Genomic DNA, 18,803 nt, shown 5'->3' on the forward strand with positions numbered 1-18,803 from the left:
AGCAAATCATTAAGTTCTTCATTTTTTCGTTCTGCATCCTTCAACATTGCAGCAAGAGTTCTCGCCTTCAAGTGGAAAGACACCCCGCACCAAAAAAACCCCACAATTACAAACAATTCTGTTTCACAAGTCACCTTGTAACAGGTATATTTGAGGCCACAGATCTAACACTAAAATGCTATCAGCTACATTAACAAAAGGATTTCTTTCACCCAATATTAACTACAAATTACTTTGTTCACTAAATTCCTTTGGCTCCCTTTATAGACAGTCTGAGGTGAGGGGGAAGAAGAAAGTAAAAGATGATATGTTTTAGCTGTGGATTTAGTAATCTGCAGCCCAATCTTTATTATAACCTTTAAAGAATAGAAATGATTCTGAGTTTTCAATGCACACCTCAAATAAATACCCCACAGAAGCCAGCTTTATTTGAAAGTTCATCTTTGACAAGTGATTAAAAGGCACAAACAGGAAACAGTTCTTCATATACCAGTAAATTCTGTATAGAATTCTAGTAAGTGGTTTTATTTGTTTTCAAGATTATTACCGTTAAATTAACACTAATGGTTAACAAATGATAATCAGTACAGTAGGTTAGTTTTGCTGACTTCCTATAAGGGAAAGGATATTAAAGAAAACTGTTCCAAAGAACAATCCAGAGGAAAACAGAATGTTTATGATGAAAATTAAGACTGTCCTAACTAGGAAAGCAGAGCTTGCAGCTAAGCAGTACGGAGTTTCCACACATGCAATCGCAGTTAGATCTACCGAGACAGTTATTACTCAGCCCCACCTCAGAGTCCCAGAAGGAAGCTTCTGCTACTTACCTCAGACTCAGCCTGGGCTCTCTGACATCGGTACTGAGCCATCAACCTGTCAGCCTGAGCCAGAGCTAGTGCCTTTGCTTCCAAGAGGTCTTGCAACCTAGTTTCTTTAGACTGTACATAGGAAGGACATTTTTCCATTAACATTTTCTGAATGCACAGACAGCAATGTACCCACACACAACAGGTTGTACTCACTGCTAATGCTGACAGCTTCTGCTCATAGACATCCATTATGTCAGATATCCTTGTATCAGCAAATGGCTCCTTCATCTGTGGAAATGTTTTCCAGTTACTGCTACTGTAAATTTGTATTTACTTAGCTAGGTAACGTGTGCCTAAAGAGCTCAGTAGTTTTGTGAACTCCACCTGTCCACTAGCTTTTTGACTTCTTTTTATATCTGAGACTGTCTGCTCAAACACATCCACCTGACTCTTGTGGAAAGTTTGTCAATAATAGAACTATTCAGGCTGAATAGGATTCATCTGCAGAAGACTATCGGTCCAGCACTATGAAAAGTTAACATCACCACTCTAAAATGGTTCCTCTTGGTCTAATTTTTACCGGAGAACTAGCCACCCCCTCATAGGACACCTAAGTAATTTGCCCTAATATTAAGAGCATGAAATGTACATGGTTAAAAATCCTTGTTCATACTCTGTGGCCTTCTCAACATACAGATTATCAGAAAACACCCAGGAAAGTTGTTCTGAAAGGATACTATCCAGAACAGAACTTACTATGTTAACTCATTGACTTACTAGAGGAAATCTACCATGTATGATAGAACAAGTCCTAAATGTTTATTAAAACATATGCCCGAGTCAAGTGAGAATGCTACTTGGTGATTTCAGGATATTTTTTCTTAGGCGGTGCTACTATAACACCAGTTTTGGGCAGCTCTTCATATATGCTGATACACGACCAAGTGCAAGCTCTCCCAGTTGTTCATACAATGAACACCTACTGAAAAGCTATCATCTCTACACCATCTTGACCCGTTATGTAAGAATTTTGCCCTCACATAGCTCCAGTTCACACTCATTTTCCTGTCCCTAAAGCAGGAAACAAGTAGTTTCTTTTGCTTGCAAACTTGTCATCTCTATGTCCTTTTAGATCTTACTACTGTAAGAAAAGCTCCTCTAATTTCTCTTCTCTCCCTCTGGGCAGTAATACTATTAAAAGTGTTTTCTCAATTATGTTTTTTTACACACATTTGAGCTTCACACAATATATGGAATGCACACACAGATGAAGTACTGGATATCAAGTGAATACGTATACTGATTTTTAAAGGAAAGTTCTACTAATTAGAAGGTCTAAGAAAAGACTCACTCAACGATTCATCAACTTTCTCCCCTCAAAAAAATCGATGCAGCTTTACAACCTGCTACATTACTGGAAGTTGCTGCACTAGTGCAGTTAGGCACCTGTGGCTGCTTTGACTTACATTAATATATACACAGCAATGCACCTACAGACTGTCACATACAGTCCTGAAAACGATGATCGATGGGAGCATCTAGTGGCAGAGTACAAAGTAAGCCAAAAAGACTACCTTTTTCACTATTATTTGAGCAGCTGACTGGAACTGGTAGCTTGCTGAGTTTCATTCTTATCAGTTACAATGACAGAGAGGAGGGTTGCAAAGCTAAGGCTGGATGCAATGCCACTAATACATAATTTATAATCTTTGTAAAGATATCAAGCCATTATCAGGCATTTTCTTTTCATTTTACCAATTTGCATACTGTTCTTTTAAGCCAAGAGAAAATAAAAGCAACAATCCATCACTCAGTCTAAAGCAGCTACAAAGCAACTAATTTGCTTTGAACAGAAAAGAGAAAGAGGAAATATATTCAGTATCTGACAGTATGGCCCGCAAAGAAGAGTGCTGTATGTGGTGTCTGTTTGAGTGTCTCATTCACAATGCATGTTACTGCAGAGGGAAGCAAAAACTTTCTTCTGAAGTAATAAAGTGCCTTTCCAAGAAGGCAACAAAAATTGAACTGCAAATGCTAGAGTCAGCTACAGGCAGGAAAAGGAAAATATTCATATGCGTGTTTAGGTATACAAGAGAGGCACCGCACTCTTCTAAGGCAGCATATCATCTCTATTTTATCACAGGCTATTTCTTAAAAAGTGGGGGAAGGGGCTCCGTGTACACGTCCCAGCAAGTCTAGGCAGTTGCAACTATATCTGACACCTGCCTCCACATCTGACAGCTAAGAGGAGTGTGGGCAAGCCCACTGGAGAAAGGAACGTCAATAAAGAGCCCAGCTTCTGATGTAGCACAGAGAATCATCATCGAATTCTGCTCAGGAGCTCAATAAAAGGAGCACATTCTAAATAGGCAGGAATCTAAACAGAACTCAAGTGATACATGCGCTATAGCCTGACATGTGGATTAATTTCCATCGCCTCCAGTTAAAAAAGCGTCAAATATTTAACAAGGTTAAATTCAACTAACCTCTAGTCCAGAATGAAGTTTTTGTATTAATTCCTGAATATTTGACGTTGTGGATTCATCACTTGAAGGACAGTACGAAGAACACCTCACCAAAGTAACGTTGGTCACAGGTGACTGCATTTGGATTCTTTTTGATGTGTGCTCCGTTTCTTGTTGTCTGTAAGCATTGTTTGCCGCAATGCTTTCACCAAGCCTGTATAAACATAAAGGCTATTAATGAAGCAACCAGCTATAGATATCGTTGCAAGGATTGAAGGTCAGAACAATTTCATAACTTAATTAACTTCTTTTTTGCTGAAAACAGATTGCAGAACATTTGCATTATCGCACAACATTATAATGTAGTATCAGACGCGTGCCCAAACTGTCCAGAGATACAGAAAGTAGAAAAAAATGAAAGCCTGTCATAGCTAACCTGTAGAAACAAATGCAGTATCTCACCAGTAAGGGCACAGTGTTCAGCTCTTTTTGAGCAGATGACATCACCTGTCTTTTATTAGCCTGAGAATCAGGTTATTTCACATGTCATTATTCAACTTAACTAGGCCACTGTTTGTAAGTAGGAAGATTGAGAAGGTATTTAGTGAGACTTTTTATTAGGCATAAAAATAAGACGACTGAATCATGAAAAGGCAGAATGCTACCATTAAACCTTAGCATTTCCTTGTCTGCAATACTATTTTACAATACTATATCGAGTACAGCACATTTAATTTTCTAAGTTTTAACCAAAATTTAAGTACGCAGATGAAAGTGCAATTGGTTAAAGTTTGTACAGGGGAGAGAACACAAAAGCTTAGACAGAAGTAATTACAGTACCTATATTCCAGTGTCTGTATGTAACTTGTGGTTTGTATTTTCAAGGCAGCTACTAATGACATGTTCCAAATCAGAGAGAATAAGTCAAGAAAGCTGATTTTTGAGGCACTAGTCAAAAAAATATATCTTTTCCTCTCAATAAACTCCTTAATCACTAAGTTATTCCAATTTCATTGAAGAGCTCTCTCAATTGCTTCCTAAGTGAATGAAGCCTATTTAACTTGCATTTATAGACATGCTATTTGGCTATTCCATTGTACAACTCCAGGTATATTGCATTGTACAGATCCTTCATTCTTCCAGCCAAACTATTTGTTATTGGCCATTATAAAAATGTTTCCTATATCCACAAAATCATGTGATCATAGAACAGTTAAGGTTGAAAGGGACCTCTACAGATCATCTAGTTCAATTCTTCTGCTCTAAGCAGGTTGCCCAGGACTACATCCAGTAGCTTCGACTATCTCAAAGGAAGAAGACTCCTCAACTTCTCTGGGCAACCTTTTCCAGTGTTTGACTCTCCTTACAGTAAAAGGTTTTTTTTCCTTATATTTTGGGTTGTTCTACCTCTTGTCCTGTCAATGGATACCACTGAGAAGATTCTGGCTCCATCTTCTTTGTTCCTTTCCATCAGACATTTATACATATTGATAAGATCTCCCCCAAGTCTTCTCAAAACTAGAATGATCTCCCCAACAATTGTCCTGTAGGCAATCTCTTATTTATGTGCATATTGGGGTGACCCAGCTTTAGCCCTGCTGTGTTGATTGTAAAGTTCCTCCTGTTCACTTAAATCCAAACCCTTTGTTTTCCAACCCAGTCTACCACTTCCTCACTTAATCGTTCGTCCTCTTTTCCACTCCCTTGTTGCTTTGAGTTTAAAGGTCTCCTCATCAGGTTGGCCAGTCCTTTATCCTTAGTCTCATGGTCATGGAAACCAAACCAAAACTGTTTCTAACGCTGGTTGCACAACCAGTTGTTGACCTACAGAATCTGTCCACTCTTCCCCAAGCCCTTCCTCCCTCCCTGGCAGAATCTAGGGGAACATCACCTGTGCCCCCATGGCTAGCAGCCATTGCCATCACAGGAGTCTCCATTTCTCAACCTGATAGGCACAGACTCTGTCAGCCCGTCCTTTGGTACACCTGGGGGCTCAGGCACATGAAACTGCAAGGTCTTGAAGAAGAATCTGGTCAACCTGTTCCTCATCATCTCCAGTACTCAAAGGCTGCTGGCCTCTCCCAGCTCCTTTACTTGGCAAAACAGATCCTCAGTGACTGCACACCTCCTGCAGGCTAGAAGACCACCTCCTGCTGACCCAGCCATAGTAAGAGGTCCCAAGCGCTCCCTGCAGCCTGAGACCTCTGGAGCTGCACACCTCTTCTGAACTTCTATTTGGGTTGGTGCTCCAGCTTTCAAAATTTATTTTGTACCCGTTTTGACGGTTTTACAGATATTCCTCTACTTAAATAACACAATCCACCTCCCCGTATTTCTCTCCTGAAGTCTACAGCTAACTAGATATATTCATCTTATTGATAGATAGCACGACTTGGTAATCATAAAACCAGCACTGATGTTTTCAAGATGAACATAGTTTTAGACTCTTATTACTGTGTTCTTATCACTGGCCTGTTTTTGAGTTATGATAGAAAAGAGTATGATTCCCCAGGGTGCGAGGAGGTTTTTTTGTTTGTTTTTTTAAAGTTTCTGCACATGCCACTATCTTCACAAGCTGTCTCAAAAACAACCAAAAAACCACAATGAGGCAAATTACCATGATTTGGTTAGGTCATCTTCCTTTACTTTTTCCCTTCATATAAGTAATAATTCAATCACTGTTCCAAGATAAGCTAGTTATGTTACTAATCTTTCACTCGAGCAAAGCAGCTCAAATGCCAAAAATGCATCTGATTTGGAAGTCCTTTCAAACAACTCCCATTTTTCTTTTTAAAAAGCTCTGCTAACAAAAAGGGAAGAAGTTTCAGATTGGTTTTCTAGGCTGCAAAGACCATGATACAATTTAAGATTGTTTTTTTCCTATTTTATTGGATCTACAGAAATAAGGACTCCATCAAATAGTTTCTTGGTATTTTTTTCCCCTATTTAGACCACCTTAAATACTACCTGAACTACCATCTCCCTGTGTTCTATCCTATTCTGTTCTTTCTTGGAAGTTACTGCAAAAGGGTGAGCAAAGCTTTAGGAAGAGTGACATGTCTGATAAAGTTCAGTAAAGAGAAAAATCTGACAGTCAGAATATTAGACACACTCCAAGCAGAAAGTTCCAAGCACAGACTTCAAACAAAGGAACCCTGAGGGACAGAAGTAAGTCACTACTATGGTCTCTAGGATCTGATGTTAATTGAATACTATCAGCATTTGAACTACTTCCTCTGGCCTCCAAGGTCACTACTGTCTCTTAACTGCAGAAGAAACAAGACAATTTTTCTGAAGTTTTTGTCTCTGATGAACTGAAAGTAATATGCCAAGAAACATGAGTATCACCAAGCCCATAAAAGTGTAAAATCCTACCAGACTATCACAAAAATAAACTTACACTATGGCAGGAAAATCTGGTAAGGGTGCAGCCTCGAACAGTATTCTAAGTCCCACTTGGACTTGCTCTCTATGTTCTGATGTTAAAGCAAATGTCAAAGGTGTAATCAAGCGTTGATCCTAAAAAAGAAACTACTTTGGTCAAAACAGTCAACAACAAAAAACCCAAAACCATCCAGGCATCACAATATCGAGGTCCATAAGCACAGCAATGTTTTATTCAAAACTTCATCTACCTTCTTGAAGTTTGCAGGAAGAGAAGTGATTTTTAAAAAAGTTTACACTTTGGAGTATTTAGAAACCTTTTTTCCCATTAAAGTCAATGCAACAGGTAAAGAGACTACTTAATTCCTTCAAGTTTTCAAGCGCTTGATTTCCATCATAAAGGGTCACAAGCTCAAGTTTTATAAGGATTTCCTGAGGACTGTGAAACTCTTTGCTACCCGTTAAGTTATACAATTCTCATTCTTAAAAGAAAGCCCTCCAAAACAGCATGAAGTTTTTAACTGTCTGGATTACTTTTCTGTCTACAAAGTAAATTGTTGAGGTACCATCTGACCAATAGTTACCAGAAAGTGTCTTGACTACAAAGTGTCAAAATAGACATATGTATTTAATAGTAACCAACCTCACAAATAATTATATGGTTGTAATAACTTTTTTCTAGTTTACTACCTTTAAACTGCATTCCTAATGCCATGTTAAAAGCATAATTCTTACCAGGCAGCTGAAGTACGATTTCACATGCATTTCTGAAGTAAATGATTGGAGCAAAAGCAAACTGCTCTTATTTTAGATGAACTAACAACAAAACAACCTTTAAGAACTGTGCCCAGGGACTGTTTTTTCCTAGAAGTTTTACCACTTCAGACATAAGAACGCAAAACATTCAGAACTAAAACTACTGCAGTGCAGTGACACTTTCCTTCACAGATACATTTCATAAGATATTTTCAAATTATACCTGTAAAATTTTGTAGAAGCTGACCTCCATACCAGGTACATCCTGCTTCAGTATGCTCATAAGATCAAGTGTTTTCAAAATAATATCAGCAGCAAGTTTGCTTTTAAACATACAAATAGAAAAGCAAAATGAGTGAAAAGCAGAGTGAGATTTGTCAAATCAGCACTGATAAATAAATTCAGTCAATTAAAAAAAATAAATACCTTCAAAGAAATTAAATGTATCTAGCAAGACAACAATCTCAACACCAAGAGAGATCACTGAGTTACTTGGACATGCTGCTGAGCTTCTCCGGCATGCCAACGATGGCAACAGTGAAGACCAGAAAAATACTTCCAAGTTGAAAGCGAGGAAGGTTTAATCATAGGTCCAATTATGTTTCATTGTTTTTTGGTCATGTAACTCTTAGTTATATCGATATTCAGATTAATGACACTGAACTGAAGGCATGTATGTTCTGTTTTCAGTGCAATAATCCCTCCCATACTGATGTGTGATATTTTTGAACTCTGGTTGCATAAAATTGAAATGAAAAATTAGGTGCTGTGAGCAGTTCTGATAAGTTTCAACTTGGATAATCTTGAACTACTGTATGAGGTTTAAGGTCATTGTTCCACATAAGTGGATCTCCAGCTTATGCTGAAAACAGTATCTGAATGTTTAAGCTAGGTTTTACTTATTGAACTGATCAGCAACATTACTTTCTATTGCCACAAAAATACTGAGTTTGATTTAAAACCAGTATTGATCTACATGCATTTAAATGGTACTTTCAACTACAATATGCTTTCCATTGGAACAATATCACAACCTTCATATAAGTCCCGCTAAATTAGATTTTAGATAAATTGGTGTGCTCACCACATTTTAGAGTCCACTACTTTTGTCCCAAAAGCAGTATCAATCCCACTATAGGTAAACTGGTGTTCTATTAGAGACGTGCATTGGCTGGCAGTCAGTACCTTCGAGGCGTGCGTTTTCAGTATGTCATCTCTACAGAGCAGTAGACCGAGTTAAGAATAAACTTAATATACCTATGTTTACATATTGGCACTAAAAGGCAACATTTTCTAATAATAAAGGACACAAAAGTTAGTGTATCAAAGCACAAGAGCCTCCAATAATGCTTTTAAAGCCCAACTACATAAACCACTTGACTTACAAGCCGAGTAAGCTTCACTTTTCAATTAAAACACACACTTACTTGGAAACAGACAGCTAAGGGAAACCACAATAAAATGAGCAGCATAAAGAAAGATGATGAACAAAAGGCAGTGAACAATCAGTCCCTAATACAAGAGCTAGTTATCTAGGAATGAAGTAGCAAAGAAACTTTCACAAAACTCAGCTTAGATGCAGGACTACATCCTGCAGTCGTGTCCTCCTTACCACATGACATTGTGGAAACTAAGGACTTCAAGAGGAGTGTAAAACTGTATCATTCCACATTATTTTTCCTTGTTTCACTGATCTAAAATTGTATCATATTTGGCTGGGAGCTGCACTTGACTTAGCTAGGTAAAAATACTATACAGATCAAGGAGATGGCCACCCCAACTCCCCTTGCAATTTCAACAGACAACACTCATCTCCATTTCTGATCTACAAAGTGCTTCTATACTGTTGAATAACCACTGCATTACAAAATAATTTCACAGCTGTTAGGCTACTTAAGGTCTTCCAAGATGACAGTCCTAAATAAAATTAGGGCAGTTATTGTCATTAAAAGCTGTTAAAGTGACCCAAGATGGACATTTCTTCTAACATCTTAGAGCAGATCATGGTGAAGGAATAATTAACTGCCAATAGGCACATAAAAAGGATATTCGTCAGGACATCAATAGCCTTGACCATTCTTTCACACTTTTTCTTCACTAATAGCTCATCCACAGTCTGTTCTGGCATCTGAAGATGATCAAGAAGAACAGGCAGCAAAAGATCCAGAAAGTGTCTGGCTGAGGCACTGTTCCCACTATTAATAATATCCTGTAATGAAGACATCTTATTTTACGTCAATATTTAAAACTACAGAACAAGAAAGGCAAGCCTACTCTACCCTTTCCTCCACCAGTCTGTCTTCTAGCTTTCCCAGCCTCTTGCTATTTCAGGTTTAAGACTGGAGGAGGAAGTTTAACAAAGAGCACAGAAATAGCAGAAATTTCTACAAGTCCTAGAAAGCAATTCTTTGATAGCTTTGTATCTACCTCATGACTTAATGAACTGCCGTATCTTCTGCTTAACTTTCAACATGGACATATTTCTAAAATACAGCATGTCTTTAAAAGAAAAGTTGTTCTACAAAGTACGGAATTCTAGAACAGGAATAATTTTATTTTGGGTATATTTTACATGCTTTTTTTCAACTAAAATGCCAATTATTGTTTAAAAATCAATTAAAAATATAGCTGCTAAGAAGCTCTTTAAACTCAATTATTAGTCTTGGTACCTCAAAAATCTCTTTGAACAGTTGCAATGCTAGAACCGAACAGTCTTCAGAGCCTTCCAATGGTTGGTTTGACAAGTGTACCAATGCAACAGATGGTTCAAAAGTCTTAGAGCGAGTCACAAATCTGGTATTTCCAGAGACTGGCAAGCCAGATGGTTCCAGTATTGCCTGCCGCAGGGTATGACGAAGTTCTATCACAGAACAGAAGGCAAGCAGCAGCTCCAAGATCTGCGTGAAGTGAATGACAGTTCAAACTCTTTTAAACCAAGTACTTATACAGAAATTGCAGCTCCCATAGCACAAGCCTGAAGAGATATGCAAGTTCCATGCAACCCATTTTAGCACTTCAAAGTTTTCAGAAGAATAGTTTTCTTTCCTTAAAGACAAGTCAGCAGCAGAAACAGTTCATTAGACTGGTGAAGGCTTGTGACAGTATTCAGTTTATTGCTTTCCCTTCTTTTTTAAAAAGCATGACTGCTGGCTAGCATTCTAATAAGCAGTAGAAACACGTATACACTCAGAATGCAGAAAGCTATGGAAGGTAAAATATTCTGAGACATGAACGGATGGACATACTCAGAGACAAAGAAGAAATCACCCTGGAAACCTCTTTGTCAATATATATCTTTCTAAATAAAACCCATAAACAACAACAAGAAAAAAATCACATACACAGAAACATTAGCATTTATTATTTACTGCGATGTGAGACACATTCATGAAAAAAGCTTAAGATTTGTTTCACAGATGTATTTAGCCCAAATATTTTCACAACATTTCATATTTTAGCCTTCAGCAACAGATAGTCAGTGTTTAATTTGTGTAAGGTGGTGGTGATACAAAGTTGAATGCAACCTTTAACTGCCTAACCAAATGGGGCATCAATTTATTCAACTAATATGACAGAACTTATTCATCAGTTCAAAGTCTGAGTAGTACTAATTCAAATTTTAGCCACTAAAGTGGGTTACACACTGCATTCCTGGTAGATCCCAAAATTTCTTATTAGCCAAAGCACAAAAGGTGTTTATGTTGGCTTTTTGCCTTTATGTCTATTGCCTGAAAGCAGACACATACAATATGCCAAAAAAACCAAACCATTACAAATTCAACCTGACAGCCTTTTGAATAACTAGAAAATATAAACTTGGTGAATACCATAGGTCATTTAAGAGTCCTGAAGTCAATGTATTTCATTATCTACCCTCATACACAAGGAACCTACTTATGACTACAGAAGTAGAACTAGGTTAGGAGCTGTACTCTCTTAGCCTTAAACTGATAAAGTGTAAATACCTTAGATGATGAATCAGGATCGTTTCCATGAAGAAGATCTAATACTTGACCAAGGCATGAGGTAAAGTGCTCATATCTACAGCATGCATAAAGGAGGAAAAAAACCAAACAAAACTGGAATTTCACCACACTCAGACATTTACACCAAGTGATGAATGCAAGTGCCCTATTCTCCTTCTTACCCCCAAACACTTCAAGTACAGTGACAGTTTTGATAACTTAATTTCTATTTAAAATAGACTAAGCTTTAAAAACATTCTAAGAATGAAAGCAAATTCCTTCAAATAAGCCAAGATTTTCCAGCTAATTTTACTGCTAGATTTAGATTGAAATTCAGCAACTAAATTCTGCTTGCTGAATTTGCAGAACTAGTCAAGCCCTCCACAGAACTACTCTGTAATGCCCTCTAGTAAAATTATTACAACTTCAACCATACAAATCCACTTCAAGACAATAAAGGCCTCTAGAAGGCAAGATAGCCACTCATCAAGTTGCCTGACTTCCAATTCTGTCCTGACAAAGAACTGCTGAACAGTGTATTAAATATTCCTTAAGTGACAATGAAAAAAAAAAACACCCCAGATTTTGATTCATGCTTCTAGAAACTAGTAACACAAGAATCCTTCAGTTTCAGGTACCACAGTTATAATTGACTAGTAACATTCAAAAATCATCTAGGGAATTTTTTTCCAATGTTTGGTTCAGAATACAAATAGCATACAGCAAAGAAACTAAACAAGAGCTTAGGAAAAATAATACGGTACTTTTAGGAAGTGAAGCCATACCTGGTGAGATAATCTGCAACTTTGGCGTTCTTCAGAAGATCCATGAGTAGATCAACTGAGTATTTTCTTGTTAGAGTACCATCTCCATTTACGACAATATTGAATATTAACTGAAATGTCTGATGTATATTTCGAGCGTGAAAGAGCTGAAAGGAAGAAGTTAGTTATGTGTGGGCATATACTTACCTTGCTGAGTGTCTTGCTTATTAAAACTAGCTGTAATTAGAATTTTATTTGGCCAGTGTGACTATTAGTTTTATCTACAACTTAGGAAGAGAACAGACTTCAAAGTATCACTTACTTTTTCTCCTACTTCTTCATTTAAAGTAAGGCTTGATAATACCGAAAGTGCAAACACAACCATAGTCAAACTACTATGGGCCAGGAAACTTATTAAGGTACGATAGAAGCTCTTCACGTTATTCTAAAGCAAAAAGGAGAAGCATAAGCATTATAAGTTTTATTCTGTTCTATAAAAACAAACTTGCAGATTGTACATATTTATAAATAAGCCATACAAATCATGAATACAAACAACATATTAGAATGATAACAGTTCTCTAGGAAATCTATTTTAGTGTTCTACTGCACAATACTGGTGTTGATGTCAATGGCTAAATTCTCTGTTGAACTTGTATAAGGAAGAAATACCATCATTATTTCAAAGAAAGATGAGAAAGTCATTTTGCTAAAGTCTGTAATAGAAAATAACGACTGAAAATTGACCCCCATCCCTTCTCTGCTCAGTGATGAGATCTGACACTAGTTCTTCTTTCCTTGCCCACCTCTCTTCCAAGGTAAACAGTACAACATTCACGGCCATGTAGATGAATTTATATTTCTGAATTAAAAAATAAGTTATGTTTCCACTGATTTATGAAGAGACAGGAACTGAGTAGCTCAGATATGGATGTGTATTTGAGGATTCAAGGGCCCTGACCTGACATCAAGATCAGTGGTATTTTATCGATTTATCTTTTAAAAGGCAGAGATCTCTTTCCTGGCCAAAGTTAATACAGTTTACCGAAAATACAACTACAGCCTTTATATGTTAACAACACTTAGTTTTTCTAAGGAAGAATGCTCAAATCTAAAATTTACCTTTCATTTGCAGAGAACAGTTGCAGAAACTAAATGCATAACACAAGCCATTGCTGTGTTGTTGCACTATAGAGAAGGAAAGAGAATACCCAACTTCTTGTTCTATTGATTATTTTCTCCAACGTGGGAGAAACAACCATCAACTCTGCAGAACAAGCAGGTCAGGGTTATTGTTGCTGCAAAAAAGTGCATAAGAAATACTAAGGTAATTCCCTAGAGTCAAGTAAGTCTTTTGCCCTCAAGCAAGAGAATCGTGTTAAAACCAAAACTCTTACCGAAGATTTTATCTGAGTTTGAATAGATAAGTTGTGACGACAGAGATTTGCCAGGACTCCTAGACATGGTATCGTCAACTCATCTTCAGTAGATTGACTTAAAAGAAAAGTCCAGAATTTTAAACAAAGATGTTTTTATTAAAGCATCCAGAATTTAATTACAAGAAATTGTAGAACAGGGGACAGGGTGGTTGGGGGACTTTTTATTTTGGTTTTGGGTTTTTTTTGGTTTTGTTTTTTAATTAGACACCGTTCCAGCAAGCAAAGAAAAATTCAGATTGCAATCCCCACAGTGTGAGCAGTTTTTAACAGAGTACATCTGGAAAAAAACCAACAGTATCAGAGATCAGTGCTATCAAAGGTCATTTATTGCAGGTGCTTTTAATAGTAATTAGACCTCTTACAATGACACTTGCACAAAACTCGTATTAATCTAATAACTCTGCTCCTAATGACAGGCATGAATTTTCTCCTGGTTTTTCTTTGTTAGCTCTTTGCTCCCAGCGGTGGGCTAAGAGGCCAATTAATATTTAATCACCCAAAGTCCCACAATCACTCTATTTGACAATCTGTAACAACATGGTTTTTAAAAAAGAATAATCTTAACTTCAGAGCAAAAATGCCACCGCTAACTCTGGAGACAAGGTTAGTGTAATATGCTAATGGCCTTCAGACAGTTTAGAAACTTAGATAGCTATTTCCCATAAGAAAAGACAACTGAGTACACACTTACACATGATGCATTAGAAATGAAATTAATTCATCGATGTTGGCACCAGCACAAAAGACTGGAACATTGTAGGTTAGCCTCTGCAGCAACTGAATACTCTGAGGAAATAAAAAGCTATTGACATATATCTTTCCTATAGCATCTCACTGAAGAATGTTACAAGTTACAAAGCTGAAACTGAAAGGACAAATAACAAGACACCACAACTGAATTAGTTTTCAGACTCTGTAGTATTAACCTAACAATTACAGAAGCTGCTGCAAGCATATTGAGTAATGTCTTATCACACTGATGTACTTATTAAAAGCCCAAACAGATAAATAAGGTTTTATTTTTGACAGAGGGGTTACCTTTTTAGCCCATCCAATTCTCCCCTTTGCCATGCCAGTAAGTTCTCCATTCTGTCAGTGAAAGAGGGGCTTTCTCCTACTGAAAGATCTAGTACTCTCACCAACATTAAAACACACTTTACAACCTCTTGTGGAATGTATGTTTATAGGAAAACATGTTTGCTGTAAAGACTGCCAACAGATCTAATGGTAGTCAGGTCCTACATACAGCATTCTTTCAGCACATAACTGAGTTAACATGAAGTTAATATACTCCAAAATGACAAAAATCACAGCATAGGATAGCAGCTGAAACAAATCTCACCATTTAAATATCTGATATAAGAGCTTAAAGGTCTTATAATTGGATCTATTTGGCGACTACAAAATCTCTCCCACTGATTGGCAAGTCACTTGGATCCCTAAGTCTTCTGGTACTCCCGATGCTTTGAGAAATACACAAATCATGAGAAAAGTGTTCTTTACTGGGCCCTTGACTCATTTTCCACAGATCAAGGAAAAGAGAACTACTAGCAAACTAATTTTCTGCTTTCCCTCTCCAGAAGAGAGATGTGACCACAAGTAGCCAGTAAGTACTTGCTGAAAGCTTAGAACCACGTATGAGAAAACCTATGCATATTTTAAAGAAATAAAGAAAACTTGACTGTTAAATGCATAGAAAAGACAGGTTAAAATTGGTGAAGTCAGGAAGTCAGACTGGGAGATGTCACATGTTCACTTAAAAAAAAAAATAAATCAGTAATGTCTGCACTTGGCTTATAAAAGTAAGCTTCCATTAGCATAGCCCTCTTGCATTCACTGGCAGATAGCACTGACCAGAGAGATAGAGGCATAGACACCTGGCAAACCTTCCATGAAAACTGGCAACCAGAGCTTTCCATTCATTCCTTCACAATTACCTGTCAAGGCATCAATTAGACAAAACAATCTCCAGGCTTTTGTTATGAACATTAGGAGAAATAACTAAATATCTCAACTGGAAAATAATCTTCCAAGCTCTCAAGAAGTGATTTCTTGAAATAATTTCAAAAACGTGGTGTTGTTGGTTTTTTTTTTTCTTTTTTAGCTACAGCAGGTGAGAAGCACAAGCAAGATTAAAGAGAGTACAAAGAACTCTGCACAGTGTTAAAATCCTGTCATACTAGCCTCATACACCAAATAAAATACACAGCTAAGATCAACTTTCCCTCACACACTATTTCAGGTAGAGCTTTTAGAGAGTTGTTATATGCATATAGTATAATGTATACCATGTAACAGTGGCCAAATATTATTAAGCATTAGTTCCTGTTACCTGTAATAAGACTGGGTCACTAAGATTAGCAGAACTTCGATGAACCACTCCTGCCAGCACGCTTGTCAGATTGTAGGTATCCTGTAGAGTTTCTCTAGTCTCATTGTCTAAAGCTAGAATTTAAGAATTATTCACAAAGAAAACCTTTTTAATAGCAAAAGCATCTGTTGTGTTAGCTACCAGTCCAAGCAGAAGCAAAAGTCTTTGAGCAGTTTTTCATGTATATTTCACAAATAGCTACAAATAAATCACAGATCCTATCCACTTGCATCTCTACCTCACTTCTGAACTTACAGTTAAGTGAAACTTTTCCTTAAGATGCTTGAACACTGAAGGAATGGCCTACCTCCTACCTACAAAGTTTTAGTTCTGGTTGAGATCCTAAAACTGCACTTAAAAGGCTTTAAAGCTTAAACTCAATGATCTGTTTCTTGCTTCACGCTATGGTGGGCAAGTAGACTACAACTGATACCTTGATAGAGTTATCTAGCAATAGTTAAATAAAAAAGTCAGTTCCGCTAAGGCAGTCCTGGAAAAGATGTAGCAACCAAGGATGACAGGTAAAGAAACAGACCAGTTGGAGGAGGACTAATTCTTAAAATTTTCCAGACCCAATAGGTTGGAAAAGATAGTTAACCCCAGCAACAATTAGGATTTTACAGTAACTGTTTCAAAAACCTGAAAAGAAGCTCAAAGAGGGTAAAAACTCCAAGAATCAGAGAAGATAAACAAGCGGTCATCGTAAAGGACTCAAATTCTGAATAACTACTCATACATGATGAGAAACTAAGCAGTGACGGGGTAATTTTTCCCTGTATATGTAACCTACGTATGTGGGTCATGGTGAAGCACATAGCTCCCTAGACAATGAAGTCCCACTTCTGTGAAATGGAAAAAAAAAGGCATCTCAAGAATCAAGTAAGAGGCAGTAGAATCTGTTTCCTAATTGGGAAACTTGATGCACACAGGCCCAGGCCATTGGAGAGCCCAAATTGCCACCCAGCAAACACTCCAATGGGAGAGGTAAACTGAGGTGACGACAGTTGTTTAGGTAACATGGCTTCTCTCTATCTTTGCATCCTCTAAGCAGGTTTCTTCATTTAAAAAGGTAGTCTTTTCAAGCTCCAAAAGCCAAGGACAAGAGAATAATTCTTCGCCCTACCCAGTGAGGAAACAAATTTTGACAGGCATGATCATTGTCATTTCAGACATGATTTCAAATCTGCTTCTCGTGGTGATTTAACATCTTATCTGGCCTTGTATATACAGTCAGGTGGCTCAGCCAAGCACCCCACTACAATGAAAAACACTTCCTCTCTCACACCTTACACTTTTTCCAGTAAGTTTTACCACCCATGCCACAGAATCAGCACCTGTCTTGTCTTCCCTTTCCCAGACCAAAGATAAAAAGTGCAGATGCAAACCTGACCTAGCTGTGATAGCAAAGTAACCACAGACAAGGTTAGAGGTGGGTTTACATTAGCATCCTCGAGGAGGTCTACTAGGCAACTGAGACATTCACTTGGTAGAATCTGGTTTGAAGCAAATACTCTTGTCAGCTTGAGCCCAGAGATAACCTGGAGGAAAAGGAAGAAAAACAACCTTAATCACTTAGCTGCAACAAAGCATTTAACACAGAAGTCAAAGCACAGAGTTGTATTAAATAGATTTTTGCCCTATTTGACAAACCTAGAACGTAAGGGCCACTCTAACAGGACATTTGTATTCACATTTGCTGCAAAACAAACCAAAAAAATTTAAAACAAACAAAAAAAAAAAATCTGTGTTTCATTCTTGTGGATGTGATCCCTTTACTCTTGGAAGGTACCAAGTCTACACCGTGATGATTTATCACATATTGGGGCTTCTTTTGTTTGCTTACAGGCAGCATTCAGAGTAACAGCATTCTTTTTAATCTCACAGCTGTAGCAGAGGAACACTTGGTATTTCTTCACACACTGGACAGAACTAATAACAGGTTACTCTTCCTACACAGGATTTAGCATAGATAAAAAGATAGGGTTTATTTATTTGGAAAGAACAACCAAACCGATTGCTCAACACAAACACAGTAACCAGCCTTCAGCGCAGCCCAACAGCCTGCTTTCTAAAGACGTGGACAGGAACCCAAAGGTGCTGCTCTGCAGGAAGGATAAGCAGTAACAGGCAGTGCTGCTTCAGGAGCACTCTGTGCTTGAGATGAAAAAACAGAACCTGAGCTCAGGGAAGACTGCGGAAGATGATGCTGAAAATAATAGGCCTGCACATTGATACAGGTAGACACCAGTTATACTTGTATAATAGAGCAACATTTAATTTAGTTTTTGCAGGTCCTCTGTGTACCTCTTTACAATGGATATAGAGAAGAACGCTAGGCTGAATACTAACTCTTAACATTTTAGCAATTTAAAAAAAAATAAATCTGTGTTTGAAAAAGGTGCCTTACAGATTAAGCAATTCAGGCAACGTGCCAATCCCTTGCCATACCAACCATGCCCACCACAAGGGTTGTACACAAGGCTCTACCTGGACGTCATGGAAATGGACAGGCCTACCCTTAGCAGTCAACATCTTTGATTACCTGCTGCAAACTCCAGGTACAAGACCAGTTCATCATTCAAACTCTGGTTATAAGTTGAAATGATCCTTGTCAATCAGAATTCAAGGGATATGAAGAAAAAAAAGTCTCTCATAAGGCGCATCACATGCTTACCTTATGTGCACATAAACATACCACACACGTCTGTAAATACACACAAATACCGCGAAGTATTATAGTAAAGGATATAGGAATAAGGCCGGGGATATTGCTAAAAATGGAAACACTTCTTCTGTCTGACGGCCTCCCTCGGCCACCAGCTCCCCTGGCAACCGGTCACCAGCCGACTG

At 37.7% G+C, this 18,803-nt stretch overlaps 1 protein-coding gene across 1 annotated transcript in view; it reads right to left on the minus strand.

Moving 5' to 3' along the window:
• Positions 1-17,491, minus strand: part of KIAA1524 (KIAA1524 ortholog) — a gene marked incomplete at its 5' end in the record, with an annotated part of 23,069 nt that extends 5,578 nt beyond the window's left edge. Inside the window, 16 exons of the mRNA XM_009702027.1 lie at positions 1-65; positions 828-938; positions 1,023-1,097; positions 3,296-3,488; positions 6,675-6,793; positions 7,638-7,737; positions 8,499-8,640; positions 9,464-9,623; positions 10,084-10,311; positions 11,380-11,455; positions 12,165-12,310; positions 12,466-12,588; positions 13,541-13,637; positions 14,274-14,368; positions 15,915-16,027; positions 17,344-17,491. The exon at positions 1-65 is cut by the window's left edge and continues 156 nt beyond it. Coding sequence (XP_009700329.1) covers positions 1-65; positions 828-938; positions 1,023-1,097; positions 3,296-3,488; positions 6,675-6,793; positions 7,638-7,737; positions 8,499-8,640; positions 9,464-9,623; positions 10,084-10,311; positions 11,380-11,455; positions 12,165-12,310; positions 12,466-12,588; positions 13,541-13,637; positions 14,274-14,368; positions 15,915-16,027; positions 17,344-17,491 — 1,991 coding nt within the window. The remainder of the gene's footprint in view (positions 66-827; positions 939-1,022; positions 1,098-3,295; positions 3,489-6,674; positions 6,794-7,637; positions 7,738-8,498; positions 8,641-9,463; positions 9,624-10,083; positions 10,312-11,379; positions 11,456-12,164; positions 12,311-12,465; positions 12,589-13,540; positions 13,638-14,273; positions 14,369-15,914; positions 16,028-17,343) is intronic.
• Positions 17,492-18,803: the final 1,312 nt, after the last annotated feature.

The sequence above is a fragment of the Cariama cristata genome, unplaced genomic scaffold (genome assembly GCF_000690535.1).
Source record: "Cariama cristata isolate BGI_N322 unplaced genomic scaffold, ASM69053v1 scaffold11046, whole genome shotgun sequence".
Lineage (NCBI taxonomy): Eukaryota > Metazoa > Chordata > Aves > Cariamiformes > Cariamidae > Cariama > Cariama cristata.